Genomic DNA, 19,409 nt, shown 5'->3' with positions numbered 1-19,409 from the left:
CTGTTCCCTGGGGAGGGACGGCCCGGAGGCGCAGGACAGCCGGCAGTGGCTGGAGGGCTTCCTGCAGAACATCTCGTCCAAAGTGGCGGAGTTGCGCCTCGGCTCCATTCAGGTAACGCAGGGGCCGGGTACGGCCGTGCGGAGCCGCCGAGCCCGAAACGTCCGAGCAGCCGCGGCGCGGAATGGAAAGGGAGAGGGAAAGGGAAAGGGAAAGGGAAAGGGAAAGGGAAAGGGAAAGGGAAAGGGAAAGGGACGATGGCGGGAGAAGGCAGGTGGGCTGCGAGCGCCAGGCCAATGCTCCTCTGCTAGCTTGGTGTGTGCCTTGCTTGTGCTTGTGCAGAAAGCCCAAGAAGAGGAAAAGTGCTTCAACGTTTCTTGTTGTTTTAACGGCAGGTGACTTACTTTACCTCACTGTCAAGACAACAGGAGTTTGAAGGAAATGCGAAGAGTGTGATCCCGCTCTTCTCTGTGACATATTTCTTGACAATAAGCTTTGCAGTCATCTCTTGCCTAAGGTAAAATGTCTCTAAGCCATGGCTCAATGAGCAGTGATCTCTGCTGTCCTTTCCCTCCCTCAGTTGGTTTCTGCTCTTGTCCAGTGAAGGCATTATTGAAGCTGCATAATTTCTGTGACATTTTATAGGCAAAATGTATTTCTTTGCCTTTTATTGTCTACATATGTGTATCTCCCAGCTGCTTAGATGATAGATGAAAACTTGAACAAGTGTTCAGTACTTAGTTAAGGTTCAGGTGGATGAGCAGTAATTTCATAGATTCCTGCAAGTCAGGGTACAGCCTTAGTTGTTTTGCTTGCTACTAGAGTCAGAGCCTTACCTGCTGTCCACAGAGAACTTAACCTGCCCTTTCTTTATGCTGATGGAAAGTGAACTCTTGCACACTCAACAGCTGTACAGCGGTGTCTATGTCCTGTACTTCCAAAAATTGGACCCCAAAATAGGGTGAGTGGGCATGTTTAGTGCTTGCATCAAAGATCATACCTATTAGACCATTTCTTGTGGAATGCTTGAGCCAGCCCTCTGGGGCAAAAGCCTGTCAGGTAGCCAACCTGACTGCTGAGAAAGTTTCTCTACACGGCACGTACTGACTGAATGCTGCTTCTACTGATATGCTACAGCAAGAACTCATGTAAAATCCAAGACCTTCTAGAAATTCACAATTTTTTTGGGTCACCCAAAGTCGCACCTCACTAGTAGAGCTTATGTATCCTTATTTTGCCATCTATTTTTATTGATGCAAAGATCAGTACGCATCCTTACTCTTCTGAGTATGGTTGGGAAGTGGTAATAATGTGTATAACACCTCCTAGAAAAATTATTTTGTGTAATGCTGACACCTAGGAACTCTCCTAGCAGCTTTCATCAGGAGTTATTCTGAGAGAGGGTATCACTGGTATGTGAGTACTTTTCGTGCCAAACACCTTGGTGAAATATTTGACACATAACTAAGTTATTCCTTGAAATATTTTCAGACTGAGCTGCATAAGAAATAATATCTGGCTTGCAAGCTGTGGAGTGCTTTCTTCTGGCTTAGCTGTATTAAGCAGCTTTGGATTGATGCTCTTCTGTGGAGCGCCGTTTGTGGTCACTGTAGCAAATGCACCATTCCTCATTCTGGGTAAGTAGAAAAAGTGAGTTGTATTCCGATAAAATGACCAGAGGGAAGTTAAAACAACCTAATGGTGCCAGTCTTTTATGATGTGAATGTCAGATGATACAACATTTGCTCCTGAAGTGAGTGTAGGAGATACCTAGAGGTGCAGCCCCCTCAGAGCACCTACAGAGGTGGGCAAGCCCCTCAGCTCAGCTCAGTGTGCCCACAGTGGGACTGGAGATGGGTTCTGGTGCAAGGGCAGCTTTCCCCAGAAGACAAGGCCTGATCTAGATCCACTGCTACAGCAGGAAGACTGCAAATGGGAGAGTGGTAAGGTTAGCACTTCTGGCATTGTTCTAGTGTCCCTGGAAGTGTAGCCAGGATGATTAATCCTCTGCAGTATAACATCTATGAACCAGTCTCATTTAGCTGCACAACTGAAGTGATGCACCATTTGTGCAAGCAGCTCCCCCCAAAAACCCAAGGAAGTTGGTATCATTGCATCCTTGTTACACAGACTGCTTAACAGCCAGCGCTGAACTTTCCAAGTACTGATAGCGTTGCTGCAATTAGATAATGTTTCCAACCACATAATGTTGCTGCAAACAAATTACTGCTTTTAAAATCCTTACTGGTCTCCTGTATCATACATTCATCTGATGTTTTCTTGGGCTTGGTTTCATGCTGAGGAAAAGACATGGAGCTCCCAGGCTGACGGAGGCTGTGCATCATCCTAAGATGTCCAATGCAAATGCTCCTTTGGGCAGGCATTGTTTCTTTATTTCCTGTGTAATTTTAATGCATTTTTTAAATTTACTTTTGCTTGCTCATCAATTGCAGGGCTCTGATTATCAAAAAGCCCCTTTTGTATACCTAGGAAAGGGTTTAAGTCAGTCTCTTCAGATCTTCAGATACAACACACAGAGTTTTGTCTTCCTTGTGTTAAAGCAAACAAATTCTCAGTACATCAGAGGATTTTCTTTGAGGGCTGCTTGCTTTCTGAAGCAGCCTGGCTCGCTGCCACCCAGTAGTACCTTTTGATGTGCTGCTTAATCCATCTTTGCATGTTTACTGGCAATTGCCTGCTCAGGTAGCAGGTAATGATTTCATCTCTTTTCTGTGCTTGGCTAAATCTCACTCCACTATTTGTGCAGCCTCGCTTTCCCTTCTGTGTGATTAATTTTCAGTGAATAGAAGAGCCCTTGGCAACAGGGCAAAATACTGAAAGGTGTGAGATAATAATCTTGAGAGTTAGCAGAGGTGAGAGAAGCCCATTGGCTCTTCATTTTTGAACTTCAGCTCACTTACTCTGGCATCTTAGCAAAAACCCAAACCCAGGATCCAGTCTTCCTAGCAGGTTTTCCCAGGGACCCGACAGGCAATATTTGTGAGCACATCGGTATAGAGGTGAACAAAAATGAGTAACAAATCGTGAATAAGTGCTGGAAAATAAACTGGAGAGAAGTGGAGGGCGAAGAGCATAAAAAAAGTAAGCCAGTGGAAAACTGGAATCACTCTTCTCCCATGTGGTAGCAACTGCTCTTCCTGCCTTCTGAAGGCAGAACAAGACATTATTGCTCTAAGTTGCTGCAGTGCTGAAGAAGAGATTCCAGAGATAATGGGGAATGCTTCCAGTGGTAAGAATAGTTGAGCATCAGAATATGTGATGCTTTGAAATCTGTGTCATCTGCATCATGGACATCAGCTACAAGACACTTGTCAGAGATGCAGTAGGTGTGCTCAGTCCTTCAGCAGAGTCACTGAGGGATCAACAGCCCATCAGGTCACCAGGAGGTGCTGAAAGGTAATACATTCAGCCACACACAAAGGATCTGTTTTCCAGATTCTCTTGTAACTTGCATCAGTGCTCGAGCAGTGTTAGTCGCCCACCTTCCTTTTCCAGAGTTTATGCAGAATGAAACGTGATTAATGTTGGAGTTTTGTTGGGTGTTGTTGGAAGCTGCCACTTGCAGTGCAGCGTTAACAGTCTCTCCTCTTGCAGGGGTTGGCGTTGATGACATGTTCATCATGATTGCTTCCTGGGAACAAAGTTTAAGGAAAAAAGAAAAATCCAGTGTTAAATCTCTGCTGGCTGAGACTTACGCAGAGGCAGCACTTTCTGTGACCATCACCACTCTGACGGATGTTTTGGCCTTCTTCATTGGCACCTGGACTGCTTTTCCGTCCGTGAGGTCTTTCTGCCTCTATACAGGGACAGCTTTTGTCTTCTGCTATGTATATACCATGACCTTCTTTGGGGCAGTTCTGGTATTAAATCACAAAAGAGAGCAAGGGAACCGGCACTGGCTGACTTGTATGCGTGTGGATGTAGGTAAAGATCAGGCTGAGAACTCCTGCTTGTACAATGCTTGCTGTATCGGCAGCTGTTCTAGGCAGCCATCTCAGCCAGAAGGTGAGCATCCAATGAACGTATTCTTTAAAAAGTATTATGGCCCTTTTGTTACAAATAAATGGGTCAAGGTGCTCATGGTGTTGCTCTACGGAGCATATTTGGCTGGCAGCATTTATGGGTGTACTCAGATCAGGGAAGGCATCGATCTCCGAAATCTGGCAAATGATGCCTCCTACGTTATTCCATACTATGATGATGATGACAAATACTTCTCCACATACGGACCCAGGGTCATGGTTGTCATTACTGAGAGTGTAGATTATTGGAACGAGTCGGTGCGTCTTGTCATTGAGAGCTGCGCACAGAATTTAGAGAACATTTCCTATGTAGATAGGAACCTCACAGAGTCATGGCTGAGAGTATACATAGAACTTGGCAAAAGGGGTTTGATAAATATAAACAGTAAGACTGACTTCTTAAATAACTTAACTGTACTGTTCAGAGCTCGTCCCAGTTTTGAGTGGGACATAAACAAGACTCAGGATGAAATAGAGGCTTCACGTTTCTTCATCCAGACAGTGAACGTGACATCAGCCGTGGATGAGAAGAATCTCCTCAATGAGTTAAGAGAGGCAGCCGAGCAGTGCAGCATTCCACTGAAGGTGTATCACCCAGCCTTCATCTACTACGACCAGTACCTGGTAATAGTGCAGAACACTGTTCAGAACGTTGTGGTTGCTGCTGGGGCCATGCTCGTTGTCTCCCTCCTGCTCATTCCCAACCCGCTGTGCTGCTTGTGGGTGACCTTTGCTATAGCCTCTGTTATAGTTGGCGTTGCTGGTTTCATGACATTCTGGAACGTCAACCTCGATTCCATATCCATGATCAACCTGGTCATTTGCATTGGGTTTTCAGTAGATTTTTCTGCTCATATTTCCTATGCCTTTGTTACGAGTGGAGAGTCATCGGCCAATAAAAGGGCAATTGAAGCTCTGTCCCTGCTGGGTTACCCAGTTCTACAAGGTGCAGTTTCTACAATACTGGGCGTAGTTGTCCTGGCTGCAGCGAGCACCTACATCTTCAGGACGTTCTTCAAGATCATGTTCCTTGTTATTTTGTTTGGGGCTCTTCATGGTCTTGTTTTTATTCCAGTGTTTTTAACATTTTTTGGAAACTTTGGCAGATCACCCAATACCATATCTAAAAAACTTGAGCTTGAGAAATTATAAAGTTTGTTTGTGACTAAGTTTAATATGTTATAATTTATATTTATTATATGTAGATTGTAATGACTGTCAGGGAATGTAAGACATGAAGAAAATTAAAGACAAAAAAAATAAACACAACAGGGAAGCAAAGGCTTCAGAAAAGCCAGGCAAGAAAAATAATAAATTAAAACTTAGAGATTGCATTTGCATTTTTAATTTTTGTGTCAACATGTTAATGTTGTTAAGTATTTTTTTGTGTCTACTGAATGTATTAAAGTTATTATAAACACTGACCACTATGTCAGCTTAATGGACTACATTACATGTTTGTCAGGACATGCACAGTGGGGAAGAGTAACTTCCACTGGTCTGCATTTTCTACCTGTTTGCCTTGATGCTGTAACTCATCCCAACACTGAGCTGGAAGACAATTTTTTGCCCAAGAGGCTCAAATTTGGATGTTTTACAGCAAAATTACAAGAGGTCGGAACTGTCTCAGACTGCAATAACTCATAAGCCTTCAGGAGACAAAATGTTCTTAGGTTCCTAATGCAGTACGAAAAACCTTGGGGAAGACTCACCCCAAGCTGACTCCCATTTTCTATTCAAAGCTTTTTCTTGGTGTCCTGTGTTCTAGCTAAGGCTGAACATCTGGTACCATTAAGAAGTTTGTGTGTAGCTTCTGTTGGCTGAATTTTGCAAAGGATATGCTGCAGGTTATTGAACTTGCATGGACCTCCTGAGTTATGACAGGGCAAGGATTCTCTAGAGAGAATCACAGCCTGATTCGAGACAAAGTGAAAAGGCAACTCAGGTTTAAGCAGATCAGTCCTAAAACTGTAAACCCATGAATTCCATTCTGTTCATCCTGAGGAGCTTTCACTGAATAAGAGCTAAGAATATACGAGAAATGGCCGTCTAACTTGTAGGGACAAGACGGAAGAGAAAAGTCAATTCATAATTTGTTGCCAATACCATGAATGACCCTTTGGAAATAAAGTGAATGATGGTAACTGATGTAATTCTGGAAAAATTGGTGTAGAACTTACTAAACAATTCAGTCCAAATCTGCTGCCGTGGAGGATTTCTTCTGACTGAGCAAGTGTGACAGGGTCTGCCTTTGTTTCCTGTGATTTCTGGCCCATTTCATGAGACCCAGTAGACAGGGCAGGATCCTTCTCTTTCCTCCAGAACAGTTTTTGAAAGAGTAGTGAAAGACTGAAACTCGTATTAATCTTAGAAGAAATCTGCTCCTGAACTCAAAGTCAAAACTCCATGCTGAATCTCAGAATTACAGCTAGCAGCATCAAGTTTCCAGGACAGGGCACTAAACACAAAGCTAGATTTGGGAAAAAACAAATGCACTAGAGTGCCCATTTCTCCCATTAAATGTTTCACAGTCCATACTAGTGCTACAATGGCAAATATTGCAGCCATTTATGCACCGATGATGCTGTGGAAGGAGCAGATGATGCTCTCATGTTGACCAACGCCAGAGGAAGGCCTCTTAATACACGTGTGAGTGATGGGTTTGGAAAAAGGGAAATCTACTTCTCAGGGAAGTAGAGAGAGCAACCTATTTAAAGTGTGTACTCTCACCTCTCATCGTGTTGTTTGGCCATGTTTTAGAAGCAAAAATAGCTTTCACTGCTTCTAGCTCAAGTTTCCAAGCAGATCAATAGAGCAGAAAGTTAGGAATGGCTTGATTGCTCTATCTTCACAGCCAGTTTAAAGGATTAAGAACACTATTCTGACATTTCAGCTGACTCAGGTCATCACAGAGGAAGAAGCCACCAGAAGGAGAAGGCCACAACTTTCAGTGGAACTTTGCATTTTGTGTTAAGCTTGCTGGTAGAATTCTGTCATGCCAGCCTCAGGAATACAGAAAATTCAGAATTATGTCCAAGTTTGAATTTCTTATTTTTATGTGCCACCCTGCTTGTGACCACTTTGGAGGTATTTAAAAAGCAATCAGTGTATCTAAGCTCTGCCTCATTTTCAACAGCAGGAGGCTGTTCCTACTTAAAAGTACACCTCCCTGACTGATTTCTAGAAGCTGCTTCTGTGGTTGTGATGTGTTGACCCTGGCTGGACAGCAGGAGCCCAGCAAAGCCACTCTCACTCCCCTCCTTAGCTGGACAGGGAAAACACAGCAAAAGGCCTGTGGGTTGAGATGAAGGCAGGGAGAGATCACTCACCGTCTACCATCATGGACAAAACAGTTTTGAGTCGGTAAAAGGAGTTTAGTTGCCAACCAAATCAGAAATAAAACCAAATTTTTAACACCACCTCTTCTCCTACCCCTCTTCTTTCCTGTTTTCATTTTCACTTCCACTTTTCTCTCCTCCCCCTCAAGCGGTAAGAGCAGGGTGGGGGCAGGACAGGAACTGGGGTTGCAGTCAGTGCATCACAGGTGGCCTCTGCTGCTCCTCCCTCCTCAGGGTGAGGAAGACTCTCACTCTAAGCCTGTTACCTCTCCTTCACTGACCTTGGTGTCTGCAGAGCTGTTTCTCTCACCTACTTACTCCTCTCTCTCTGGCTGCAATTGCTCTTGGGCAGAGCTTCTTCCTCTTCTTTAAGCGTATGGTCCCAGAGGCTTTACCACCGGGGCTGATGGGCTCAGCCTTGGACAGGAGCAGGTCCTCCTAGAGCGGACTGGCAGTGCTCTACTGGACACAGGGAAACTTCTGGCATCTTCTCCCAGATGCCACCCATGTAGCCTCCTCACTACAAAAACCCTGCCACACAAACCCAACCCAGTGCTCTCCTATCTCTGCCCAATAATATGAAAGGAGAAACTCCAGCTCCCAGGTGCTCCCCAAGAGCATGAGCCATCAAATCCAATGCCTCAACAGACAAGTTCTTTGGAATATGTTACACGTTACACGCACAAAACCAACTAGGAATGACAGTAAGCTCTTCAGTAATACTTGTGCTGTTAAGTTGGCCAGAAAGCAAGGACACCCTTTACACTTTATGGCTAATCTTGTAATAATCTTTCATGACCCAATGATATGTCACTTTTTTTTTCTTTTTGATACTATCCCTATGCATATAGCAAGAAGCTTTTGAATAAGAAAAGTTGGACTTCAAGAACTTACCCCCATAAACAAGATCATTCAATACAGATTTTAGTAACTTCAAACAAGAAAAATATTTTTTGCTTCTCTTAAATGCAAATTCACATTATTTAGCTGGAAAAGATCCCTTCCAAGTCCCACTACTGAAGCAGCAATTGAAAAAAGGTGTGAATTTCTAGGGAGAACATTCCCTAGAAATCTCACTTAGAGAGTGCAATTTTGCCATAATTCTTAAATTTATTTACAATTTTAAATGTTGCATACACCTCAATTTACATACTAGGGAACTTGGTATTACATTTTATAGCAATTTACAGTGAATAAGAAGAAAACCAATGTGCATAATTAAAATTAACCTTTATTACTCCAAAACCAGATGTCAAATATGCAGTATACTTCTGTTTCTATTGGCATATTTCCAAAACACATGTACAACTGTAACTAGTCAGCCTAGATATTTCCTATACCGTTTTATAATATTTGGAAGCTCTCCCACGCTGAGCAGGATGCCACTATAGTAAGTTGACAAAAAGAGGCAAAAAAGAAAGTTGATCTTCTTTTGAGAGGGAAAAAAAAAAGCATGTGCTCTTACTAAAAAACAAGGTTATAATCAAGCATTACACTCAGAAAATTCTAAAATACTATGTTACTTCTACTTTTAGGTGTAGCTACCAGTTTCCATTCACATTTCTTGGCACCAGCCCAACTATTTTAATGTCCAAATATGGTAATCCTCAACATTAATATGCTAATACATGCTCTCTCTGCAATAGAAGCTTGTAATCCCACAACACTACAACTGATTGTGCAGAAGGATTGTGATCAAGATGTGTTATTCCTAAAATCCAGTTCCATGAGAACAGAGGAATACTGGCATATAATTGCTAGTCATCTCTTCCACTTGATTGGAAACTAGTCTTGTTTTCAAAACCTTTTTTGTATTTTCTTAGAATTTCCCAAGGTTTCTGTAAGGGTTGAAAGAAAAGGTTTTATTTCCCTACTTCTACCATAGAACAGAACTAGGAATGTTATTTGAAACAACACATGCTTCAAACATTTTCTGAATTACTTTTCCATGAGTGACGTTGTCCTCTTCGAAGAGATTATCTGCTGGATTATCAAACGCCATACACAGTATTAATAGAAACTAGTTCTGTAGAATTTCCAACAGTGTAAAAGCACTGTCATCAAAGCACTGTCATCTGTCTACTGCAGTAATAAAAATTTTAAGAAACTTGTCAGCAGCACATCAGAGGTCACAGGTATTTCTCTTATCCCTGCTATAGTTTCACCCAAAACATGGTCCAAAGAGGCTTAGACACATTTAGCCTGTTGTTTTTGCAATTTCTCTCCCAGCCATACATATGTGTATTTTAACTCCAAGAGTACTGGAAACATGACCACTAACATTTTTGTCTAGCACGGTGCTCCTACCATGTAGCTTGTTCATTCTTTGAGATGTTTTGTTACATTTCTAAAGAAGTCTTTAACAGTGATCTCTAACCTCAAACAGAGTATGAGCAATAGCTACACAACATACTATTGCTTTACATCTCAGTCTGTCGCTCTCCATAACATCCCAGAGCACACATTGTGAGGTATCACTTCACACATGTAGCAGCACGGCCCAGGAAGCTGTGCCAACACACACCAGTGGATCTGCATGTTTTTCTGCTCAGCTTCAACACATTTGATTGAATCAAAATGCTGAATTCAACCCTGAGATTTATCCTTCTGAATAACTTCTTGTGCGAAGAGTATAAGGAGCAGAGGATGAGGAACTTGCTTTATTTTGTGTCTTATTCTGATGAGACACAACAAATAGATGAGTAACAGAAGCTCACAAGAGACAGACTAATATTAAAGTGACACTAATGCCATACACACATCAGGAAGAGAAAAAAAGGCTATGCTGCGTAAGACTACTGCATTGCTAGATGTACATTCTTCAAATTATCAGTTACATATCCCAGAAGTTATCATCTTACTTCTAGTTTTTTCCCCTCTAGAACAATTTGGATTTCTTTGGCATCCAAAGTCTCATATTTCAATAAAGCTTCTGCTAAATTCTTGTGTTCTTTTGCATGAGTCTTCAGGATGTTCTTCGCTCGCTCATAGGAGTCCTAATTTGAAGAACATGTAGAAGGAGATTTTAAGACTTTACAACAAGAACAACAGCAAGATCTCACTTTAAAAATTGTTTCCAGGTAAATACAGCTTGAGACAAACATTTAAAGTTGTGCCTTACATTTCAAAGCTAGCACAGCTCCCGATTCACAAAGCCTTAAAATACAGCCGGCATAACTAATGAAAAGCAACCAAACACTTTATGCCACCTGTGCATTTTGCACAAGTAGGGCTAAAAACAAAGTCCTGAGATAAATCTTAGTATTGTTACATATGACTTAGAAAAGACTTAATAGATTTGAAATTTTCCTGATTTTTATAACAATTTTTTTTGCATTATGAGCAAAGTTACAGCATTCACAGATTTTTCCTCAAAGACAATCATCTTTAAATATTTATAAAACTCAAAACACTATGTAGTTTTAGAAAACTGAAAGCTACCAGCTACACTAAGTCACCAGTTGCTGCACGTTGATGTGCACTGCCAGCATTACCAGCTTCAACTTTCAGTTCTACCCTGGTAGTTCTCACAAGGCCAAATCAGTTCAAAAACAACTACAGCAAAAGTGTTACTCATTTAAATGTTACAAGTAATCCTCCTGCCCGTACCAAACTAAGTCAGTTTACCAGAACAGTGATCAGGAAGTTCAGTGATTATCAAATGTTACAAATTTCCCCAAGCATCTGACACTGATCACTGTGAGGAACAGGATACTGGAAGCAACATGCTGATCTGCTATGGCCATTCCTGTGATTTTATACAAAATTACTTATCTTGGGAGTTATGAAATGTGAAAGCAACATAAAACATCCACATCTGTTCTAAAACAATTTGTAGCCAGACTTTCTCTGTGAATTGAATAGGAAAAATACAAATCCTGACCAAATACAAATGTTAAAGAGTATATTAAAGAGCCCAACACCACCATCTTAATTAACACTACTTGTGCATGACAATCACCAACAAGTTTTGATATGCAGAGATTCAAAGTTGCAGCTACATTAAATACTTGGGAATACTTCCATCCACTGGTGTATTTTCACCAGTATACACGACTTAAATGAAGTAATCAATCAAGCAGGTGTTCAACTGATCTCAGAATATGAGAGTGGAGGGGGAGAGGCTCTTACCCGTAGAAGTGTCCTCACTTCCTGTTCAATTGCAGACTGGGTTTCCGGGCTGACTTTCCCCGGATCAGTGTAGGTCATAACACCCAGCTAAAAAACAACAAAAATATCTTTATCTTGCTACTGTTGCAGTCATACACATAAAATTCTCTAGGAGTTTCAGCACCTACTGCTTCTGCATGCAAATAAAATCATGAGTCAAATGCCTGCTGTAGTGCTCTAAGTAGAAGCAAAACAAGTCTATCCATCAACTGTGTTTCAATAGGTCACAGTACAGATCCTAATTAGGTGCTTTCTGACTTAAAAACCAAAACAAAATGCCTAGACTATTAATACTTGATAAGCAATCAACATGACTAAAGAAGCTTCTAAAGTCTAGAAAACTCACTTTTGTTACCTCCTTTGCCCTCCCAGACTCAGAATTATCCTCAATTCCAAAATGTCTGGCTTTAGTGTAACTATTTCCTGAAGATATTTGAGATTTTCAAGGCAATTCTAAAGTAAAAATCCTGCGAGGTATTTTTTTTAACTGTCAATATACAGATTTCTAGTTGAGCTCTCTATATCAGACCAGGTCGTAAAGCTTACTCCTTTTGTGATAACTACTTACCCTAATCTCAAAGATCACTGACAGACAAAGAGGCTTTAGCTAGAGAACAGAACTTGGTTTTACTCCATATAAATATTAAAGGCTTGATGATACTACCTTCTCACTCATTCCAAATCGAGTCACCATCAGTCTTGCAATTTTGGTAGCATTGTCAAAATCACTGGAAGCACCTGAGAGCAAACAGATCTAAGTTACATTACTGAAACCACATTAAACGTGCCAGCCCACACCCTTGATCAAAACCTCTTTTAACTACCAATTAGCTGACCTGTTGTGATGTGATCACTTCCAAATATGAGCTCTTCTGCTACTCTTCCTCCCATACAGACATCCATCTGTGCGAGCAACTGGGATCTAGTTTCACTCCATCTGTCATTTTCTGGGAGCAAAGATACCTGTAAGGTACAGAACTGTGGTCAGCTAACAAAAACTGAAGAAGTACTGAAGTAATCTCAAAAATATTCTTGTTTATATCTGAAGCAGATAAAGATTTTATGTAACACTTTGCATGCTCTGGCATGCCTCTAGTATATGCATTTATCAGGACTGCTTGGAGGTACTGAGTGGAACCACTGAAACAGCCTCCTCAGACCCTGAGCACCCCATCAATGTGAGCAACTACTGCCAGGAGAAACAGAACAAATCAACTTGCCCAGATGATTCAGACCAGTGGTTTTCATTAACTGAGCACATCAACTTGAAAAAGTTCAACAGGAAGAGACATAATAGAATTATTATTTTTCTGTTCAAATGCTTGGTAGATACAAGTAAAATAGAAAAACTTATGGATATCTATGGAAAAAACAAGGCAGGTAACCAATGAAGCTTAAGAAAGCCAAACTGGACAAAGAACAACCTAAAAAAGGATTAAAAGTACAGTTGAGTTTCTACCTCCCAGTCCTTTAGGTGTTCTTCAAAATTTTGCTGTTGGGTGCTATTTCAACTGCAGCAGAATGAAACTTAGTTATATTTCTCTTTCCTTGTACATGTGAACTGTTATACCAGTGTACAGTAATTTATTAAAAAATTAAGAAAGAAAGCTTTTTATCACACAGAAAAGATGACCTTGGGTTTTCCAAGAGACTGCTCATAACTGACTATTTCTACAGACTACAATATTCATTAACAAATAACAGCACATAGCATCGTTACAAATTCTTCTGCACCACCAAACCAACATAAAAATAAAACTAAATAAAGAAGCATTAATAAACTAAATAAAATTTAAAAATACTAAAAAATGGATGAACAAACACTCACATGTCCCAGTGTTGTCCCTCGTGTCATGATTGTGGCCTTGTTGATCGGCATGGCATCCTTGGTGTAATAGGCAATGATAGCATGTCCAGACTCATGGTAAGCTGTGATGGTTTTGTTCTTCTCATCAATTTCTACACTTCTACGTTCAGGTCCTTAAACAGAGGAACATTAAATACACCTTTTTTGTACAGCTGGCCACCACAATCCACACTCTACATAAACTCAAACAGGACACAAAGCAGCCAAGGAACAGCATGTGATCAAAGGGAACCAACACTTAAGCGCAAAATGTTTACGAGTCAGATTTTAATGTCTAAAAAATGGACCCAAACATATTCTACAGACAAGCTGCTTTTAAAGTAGTAGATTTAAAATGCAGTCTAAGTATCTGAAAAAACTCCATTTCCTTTCTCAAGCATGAATAGACCAGATTTATAATGGTTATGTCTAAGATGTTTAAGATTTGTGCTACCACGTGAGAAGTTAAACAGAAGCTCCAGATTTCTGGTCATCCGTAAGGGAAGGATAAGAAATCAAGCCTGTGTTTCCCTCCAGGCTGAAGTATGACATGCAGCATTTTTAATTTTAAGAATGGTATGAAATTTTAAAGAATGTATTCTACACTAGATTTTACATATTACTGTCTGGTCTCAGAAGGTTCTATTCAGGAATAACTAATAGGAAACTTTATTTGTTAAAAAAATCCAAACAAACAAAGAAATCCCCCCCCAACCCCACTATAAAAAAAACCCAAATCAAACAAAACAAAAAAAAACAAAAAACCAAAAACCAAACGAACAAAAAAAAAACCCAACCAAAAAAAAAAAGCCACAGTGCAACAATCTGAAAAACAACACCATAAAAAATTCTCTATTCCCCTATAAAAGTCCTTATCATGTAAGAAAAGCTCTGTGTATTGTAATACATTAATGTCTTTCATATAAAATCCTACCCATTAGAATTTTGTCCTTGGAGAATTCTAGTTCTTTCATGGTTACCATATCTTTTCCATCAACAGCTGCCTTTAAGGCAGCTTGATTGACAAGATTTTCAAGCTCTGCTCCAGAAAATCCTACTGTGCCTCGTGCAATTATTTCTGGATCAACAGCTGTAGGGGAAGAAAAAAAACCAAAGCAAAACCATTTTGTTTATTAGAGTCCATATTGCTCCTGAAATTTTAAGCAAGAATCATATTCTATTAAAAAATGATGCATTAAACAAACAAAAATAACAAACAAACAAATCAGTTTTAAAAGAAATTAAGCCTAATTCTCAAGACACTTTGAACTCTTAAGGACCAGAGAGAAACACAACATAGGAGACAATTTTTGTGTTCTTTATTGATGCAGTAAAGCCACAATTGCTAATGGAAAAAGGACTAACCTGAGGGGGCAGATCCAGTATAAAATCTGTTACGTAAAAAGAGACTACAGTAAAATATTTACTTACATGGGTCATACTTGATTTTGTTAAGGTACCACTTCAGAATTTCCGTGCGACCTCTTACATCAGGCTTGGGAACAGTAACTTGCATATCAAAGCGACCAGGACGTATTAGAGCACTAAGGGAAATGACAATTTAGTACATTGACTCAAAAATAGGGCAGCAAACTTACTAATGTATATCAAGGAACAAAAATTCACTCTGGTTCTAAAGATATCTACACATATGAAAAGAATATGTTTTTCTTATCTGCTTGTAAAAAGACAGATTAAAGGTATTTATTGACAACTAATTTTAAAGGGTTTTTTTGCATTTGAAAATTTTGCAAAAAGTTTGCAGAAATTTCAAATGTTTAGAAACATATTAATTATTTCTCTGCATTATTTAACTCTGCAACCTATTAAATGCCAAAAACCAGTCAACACACATCCTTTTTAAGAGGGAGAACTCCAGCTATGACACTGCATTACTTGAAGATTTTCACAAGCAACTTTGGTTTTGTTGCAGGGGTTTTTTACTATATGGTCTGTAAAACAAGCAATGAATTATACTCACTTGTCTAATGCTTCAGGGAAGTTTGTGGCACCAATAATAACAACACCTTCATTTGGTTTAAAGCTGTGTGGAAAACAAATTGTGATTTATTTTTTTTCTGGACACGGAATTTACAATTTTGTCAATAACTACTGTTACTGACCTTACTGGCCAGTCAAAAACATGCTTTCACACTAAAACATGTGATCTAAGAATGACAATGTTAAATTCAGCAACTGGTTAAAAACATGGTCCAATCTCTGTGTTGAACTTCTTCCTTTAGATATATAATCAGGCTAAAAAACTTAGAAATTATTTAAAATAAACTGCAGCTGTTGTGCAAATACAACCCAAAAGCTTCTATATTCTTTACAGTAAGTCCATTGATGCTATTGTTGGCAGTACTAGAAAACAGTCATAAAAGCATATTAAATATATATCCTTAAAAGCATTACAAAAAATTACACAAAACTTCAAAGCTGCTAACAAAAAGCTCATCCACATATCCAAAATACCAGTCAGTCAAGCACCTTTTGTGCCCTCAGAATTCATATATTTACCCATCCATTTCAGCAAGGAGTTGATTAATGGTCTGTCTTGAATAGGGGTGCATTGGAGATTCAATTCTCTTCCCACCAACAGAGTCCAATTCATCAATGAAAATAACACAAGGTGCATTTGCTTTTGCTTCCCCTGACAAAAGGAAAATAGCAGAAGGAACCTTGAACCATACAAAGGAACAGACAGTCTATCAGGTAGTTCAGGATTCTACTGTTTCTGTTATTCCTGAATTATAGAGTGTTCTATTAGACATCACAAAAACTGTCTTGCTTTTAGCCTAAAAAAAACGAAAGAGAACTTTCACTCTCTGTATCTTGCCATTTCAAAAATATATTTCCTCATCAGCTTATTCTTATCAGGCCACAAGAAATCACTAGTAAAATAAACTATGAAATTGTCCTATTTTATATGAACTTCTTACAGGAATTTATTTTATAGGCTTGGGTAGAGAATATTTGCCTATTAAATAAAAACAATATAAAACTTGATGGGTCTCAACACTAACTTACTTTAATAGAACTTGCTTGTTATTTTACAATGAAGGGCTCACACTCAAGTTTACAGGTATTAAAACACAAAATAAAAATGCTGTAATAAGCATGAAGACCATCGATTGGTAGATGCATACCAGGATGCAATTAATTTTACCACCTAGACATATCTGTAACATTAATATTGATATACCAGTCAGGCATCCACACTTCTGTAGTCAACAGTAGGAAATGCATTTTTAAGGTACTACATGTACTATATTTTGCACCCTATCCATGTAAATTCACATTTTTTCTACAAATGCAAACTACTTTGTAAATTGTATATATTTGACCCTATCAATCTTCCATTTAAGAGGGAAGCTGGATTTTCTCTTCCCCAATAATATTTTCACACTTAAAATTGGAAGTCTCTTCTGTGAAAGCATAAATCTAAACATTAGTTTTGAAAGTTTTGTGATCCTGCCGATGGGTCTGCGAAAGGAAATGTCAGCTTATTACCATGCCATGATGCCATAAAGCTTTAATTCAGAGTAAAAAAAATCTAAATATGAGGGCAGTAATTGAGAAGGTTAACTCAATTTTTTCATCTTACATTTACAATTAAAATTTTCTAAAATTTATATATGACTAAGTAAATTACAATTCAATTTAGTGCATAGAACATTATATTTCTAATTAAATTACTACTTCTCTCTGGGACCATTGTAAAATCAGTTATAAGTTTAGCTATCATTTCATGCGATGGGTAGGAAGAAGTTACAGTTAACTGATGCTCACAGATTTGGGACATTTACCTACACAATTAAAGCTTTATTTGTCTCATACATGACTACTTTCCAGTAACCAGAATTGTAACTAATCAAGCCTTGTAAACAACACTGAATACTTATTAATCTTACACGTGAAAAGATTTCAAACCCAGGAATATTTAACTTACTGAAGAGGCTCCGGATGCGACTGGCTCCCACCCCAACAAACATCTCATCAAACTCAGAGCCGGACGCGTAATAGAACCCCCCCCCGCCACAGCCCGCGCAAGGAGCGTCTTGCCAGTACCAGGTGGTCCAACTAACAAAATGCCTAGAAGACAAACAAAAAACCCAACAAAACCATCACGTCCACACAGTCTTCTTATACGAGTAGTTTCTTCCATGCATTAGAGGAAATAATGTACACTTGGCTCCCAAAAGGTGTTAAGATCCCATTTCAGGAAGTGCTCATTACTGCCAGTCTGAAGGAGCTTCCTGGAACCGATCTAGATACAATTTGATCCATATTTAAACAACAACAAGGACTTGTAAGACCATCAAAACAGAAGCCTGAAATATTCTGCAGATTTAATGTTGAGTTTAGCAGCTGAATCCCTAATAGTGTTTGCTTCAAACTGACATTTTCCTGGCTGTTTCTGTGGATTTTTTTTTATTAATTAAATCCTTCCAAGTAACTGTCTTTAAACAGTGTAGAGCACTAACAGGAAACAGATTTCTCAGGTCTATGCATTTCAGATTTATGTGGATTTCCACTATGATCTTAATCATCCTTTTACATAAAAACATTTGTTTCTGACCTATCTAAAGCAGTTAGGCACTAAAGGTGCTAAAAGCCATAAGGAAGAAAGAAAGACCTTTTAAGAGTTCAGTTAATAAACCCTCCTGCTTTACAGGACAAAATACTACTGTTTATTAGTTCAATAACTGAAGAAGGCACAGTAAATTTTGTCTAACCTCAAAATTTTAGTTTTCATAATACATGAAGAAATAGTAAGAAACTAGGCTGTAAAGTAGTCAGTACAGAACACACCTCACAGCTATGGCTACGTAAGTTTTTAACTTCTGCTGAGCAATTATTCTTACCTTTTGGAAGTTTACCTCCTAATACAGTAAATTTGTGGGGGTTTTTCAGAAATTCCACAACTTCTTGCAATTCCTGCTTAGCTTCTTCAACCTATACATGAAAAACATGCCACAAAATAAGCATTTAAAAAACACTGCATGTTTTTGTATGTAAGTTTTCTATTAGAGATTAAGTCCCTAATTGTGTATTGAAAAAAAATACAAACAGAAAAAGATTAAAGTGTACCACAGAATTTGTGTGGATACCAATATTTAATTCAACCTATCCTAAAACTGTTTGCAGGACTAAGTAAACATTAAACTCAGTAACACTGAAGGAACAACCAAACAGTTCAAGACCAGGTATGAACAAAGAAATAAACACAAAATCAAAAATTCCAAATCAAAATATTAGTCTTTTTAATTAAAAGGAGACTAATTCTATCTATTTGTCCAAGGGGAAGGAAAGAAGGAGGTCCTCATTTTGCCACTAATAGTAAAAGAAAAATTGCACAGAAAAAACAGAGGTATCCTATCAGCAGTGACATGCCCATTTCTTTCTGGGAATCTCCCTATCTCCTGTCCCAATAACACTGCCTGAAAGAGATGGTACTAAGAGACAAACGACCAAATGGCATTATCATCTTCATATGCCAATTAACTTCTGCAAAAGGTAGATTAATATTGATATTTATGGTCTGCCATTTGCTATTATAGTCTTTAAAAATGTTATTCAACAAGTAGAGTACATCTTTTATGAGGTATTGAATTCCACAAAAACAAAGTAGAAAAAGAGTGGTTAAAGCCTTCCTTCACCTTGGAGTGGTCAATGCATATAAAGCTTCACTTCATACAAAGAAATTTCTTGAACAGACTAAGACATCCATAATGATAAGCTAAACATCAGACTCACAAGGATTACTTAAAACAAGAACTTGCACACATTTTAGTTTTGATCTTACCCCTTTAACATGTTCGAAGGTGACATTTTTCAGCTGGATTGGATCAACTGCTGCATCAAAGATACTTGATGTTCGAAAGCGTACTAAGAGCAAACAGCAGATGACGAACAACAAATTTACACACAAAGTCATTGCATTGCAAGACTGAGTGCTGTACCTGAACACATGCCAGTAAGACACTGACCTTACACCTGCCCTTTTGACA

At 39.0% G+C, this 19,409-nt stretch overlaps 2 protein-coding genes across 2 annotated transcripts in view; one reads left to right on the top strand and one right to left on the bottom strand.

Annotated features, from left to right (window-relative positions):
* Positions 1-5,454, top strand: part of LOC102038286 (patched domain-containing protein 3-like) — a 10,476-nt gene extending 5,022 nt beyond the window's left edge. The window contains exons 2-5 of the mRNA XM_005423898.2: positions 16-112; positions 394-515; positions 1,490-1,635; positions 3,614-5,454. Coding sequence (XP_005423955.1) covers positions 16-112; positions 394-515; positions 1,490-1,635; positions 3,614-5,193 — 1,945 coding nt within the window. The 3' untranslated portion in view covers positions 5,194-5,454. The remainder of the gene's footprint in view (positions 1-15; positions 113-393; positions 516-1,489; positions 1,636-3,613) is intronic.
* Positions 5,455-8,469: 3,015 nt separating this feature from the next.
* Positions 8,470-19,409, bottom strand: part of YME1L1 (YME1 like 1 ATPase) — a 17,659-nt gene continuing 6,719 nt past the window's right edge. Inside the window, 13 exon segments of the mRNA XM_014308157.2 lie at positions 8,470-10,375; positions 11,511-11,597; positions 12,214-12,287; positions 12,386-12,512; positions 13,378-13,529; positions 14,330-14,485; positions 14,827-14,939; positions 15,377-15,439; positions 15,916-16,048; positions 17,348-17,428; positions 17,431-17,490; positions 18,264-18,354; positions 19,205-19,287. Of these exon segments, the coding sequence (XP_014163632.1) occupies positions 10,232-10,375; positions 11,511-11,597; positions 12,214-12,287; positions 12,386-12,512; positions 13,378-13,529; positions 14,330-14,485; positions 14,827-14,939; positions 15,377-15,439; positions 15,916-16,048; positions 17,348-17,428; positions 17,431-17,490; positions 18,264-18,354; positions 19,205-19,287 (1,364 nt within the window). The 3' untranslated portion in view covers positions 8,470-10,231.

This window comes from Geospiza fortis, unplaced genomic scaffold, assembly GCF_000277835.1.
Source record: "Geospiza fortis unplaced genomic scaffold, GeoFor_1.0 scaffold75, whole genome shotgun sequence".
NCBI classification, from domain to species: domain Eukaryota; kingdom Metazoa; phylum Chordata; class Aves; order Passeriformes; family Thraupidae; genus Geospiza; species Geospiza fortis.
This window is presented reverse-complemented; position numbering and strand designations above follow the sequence as displayed.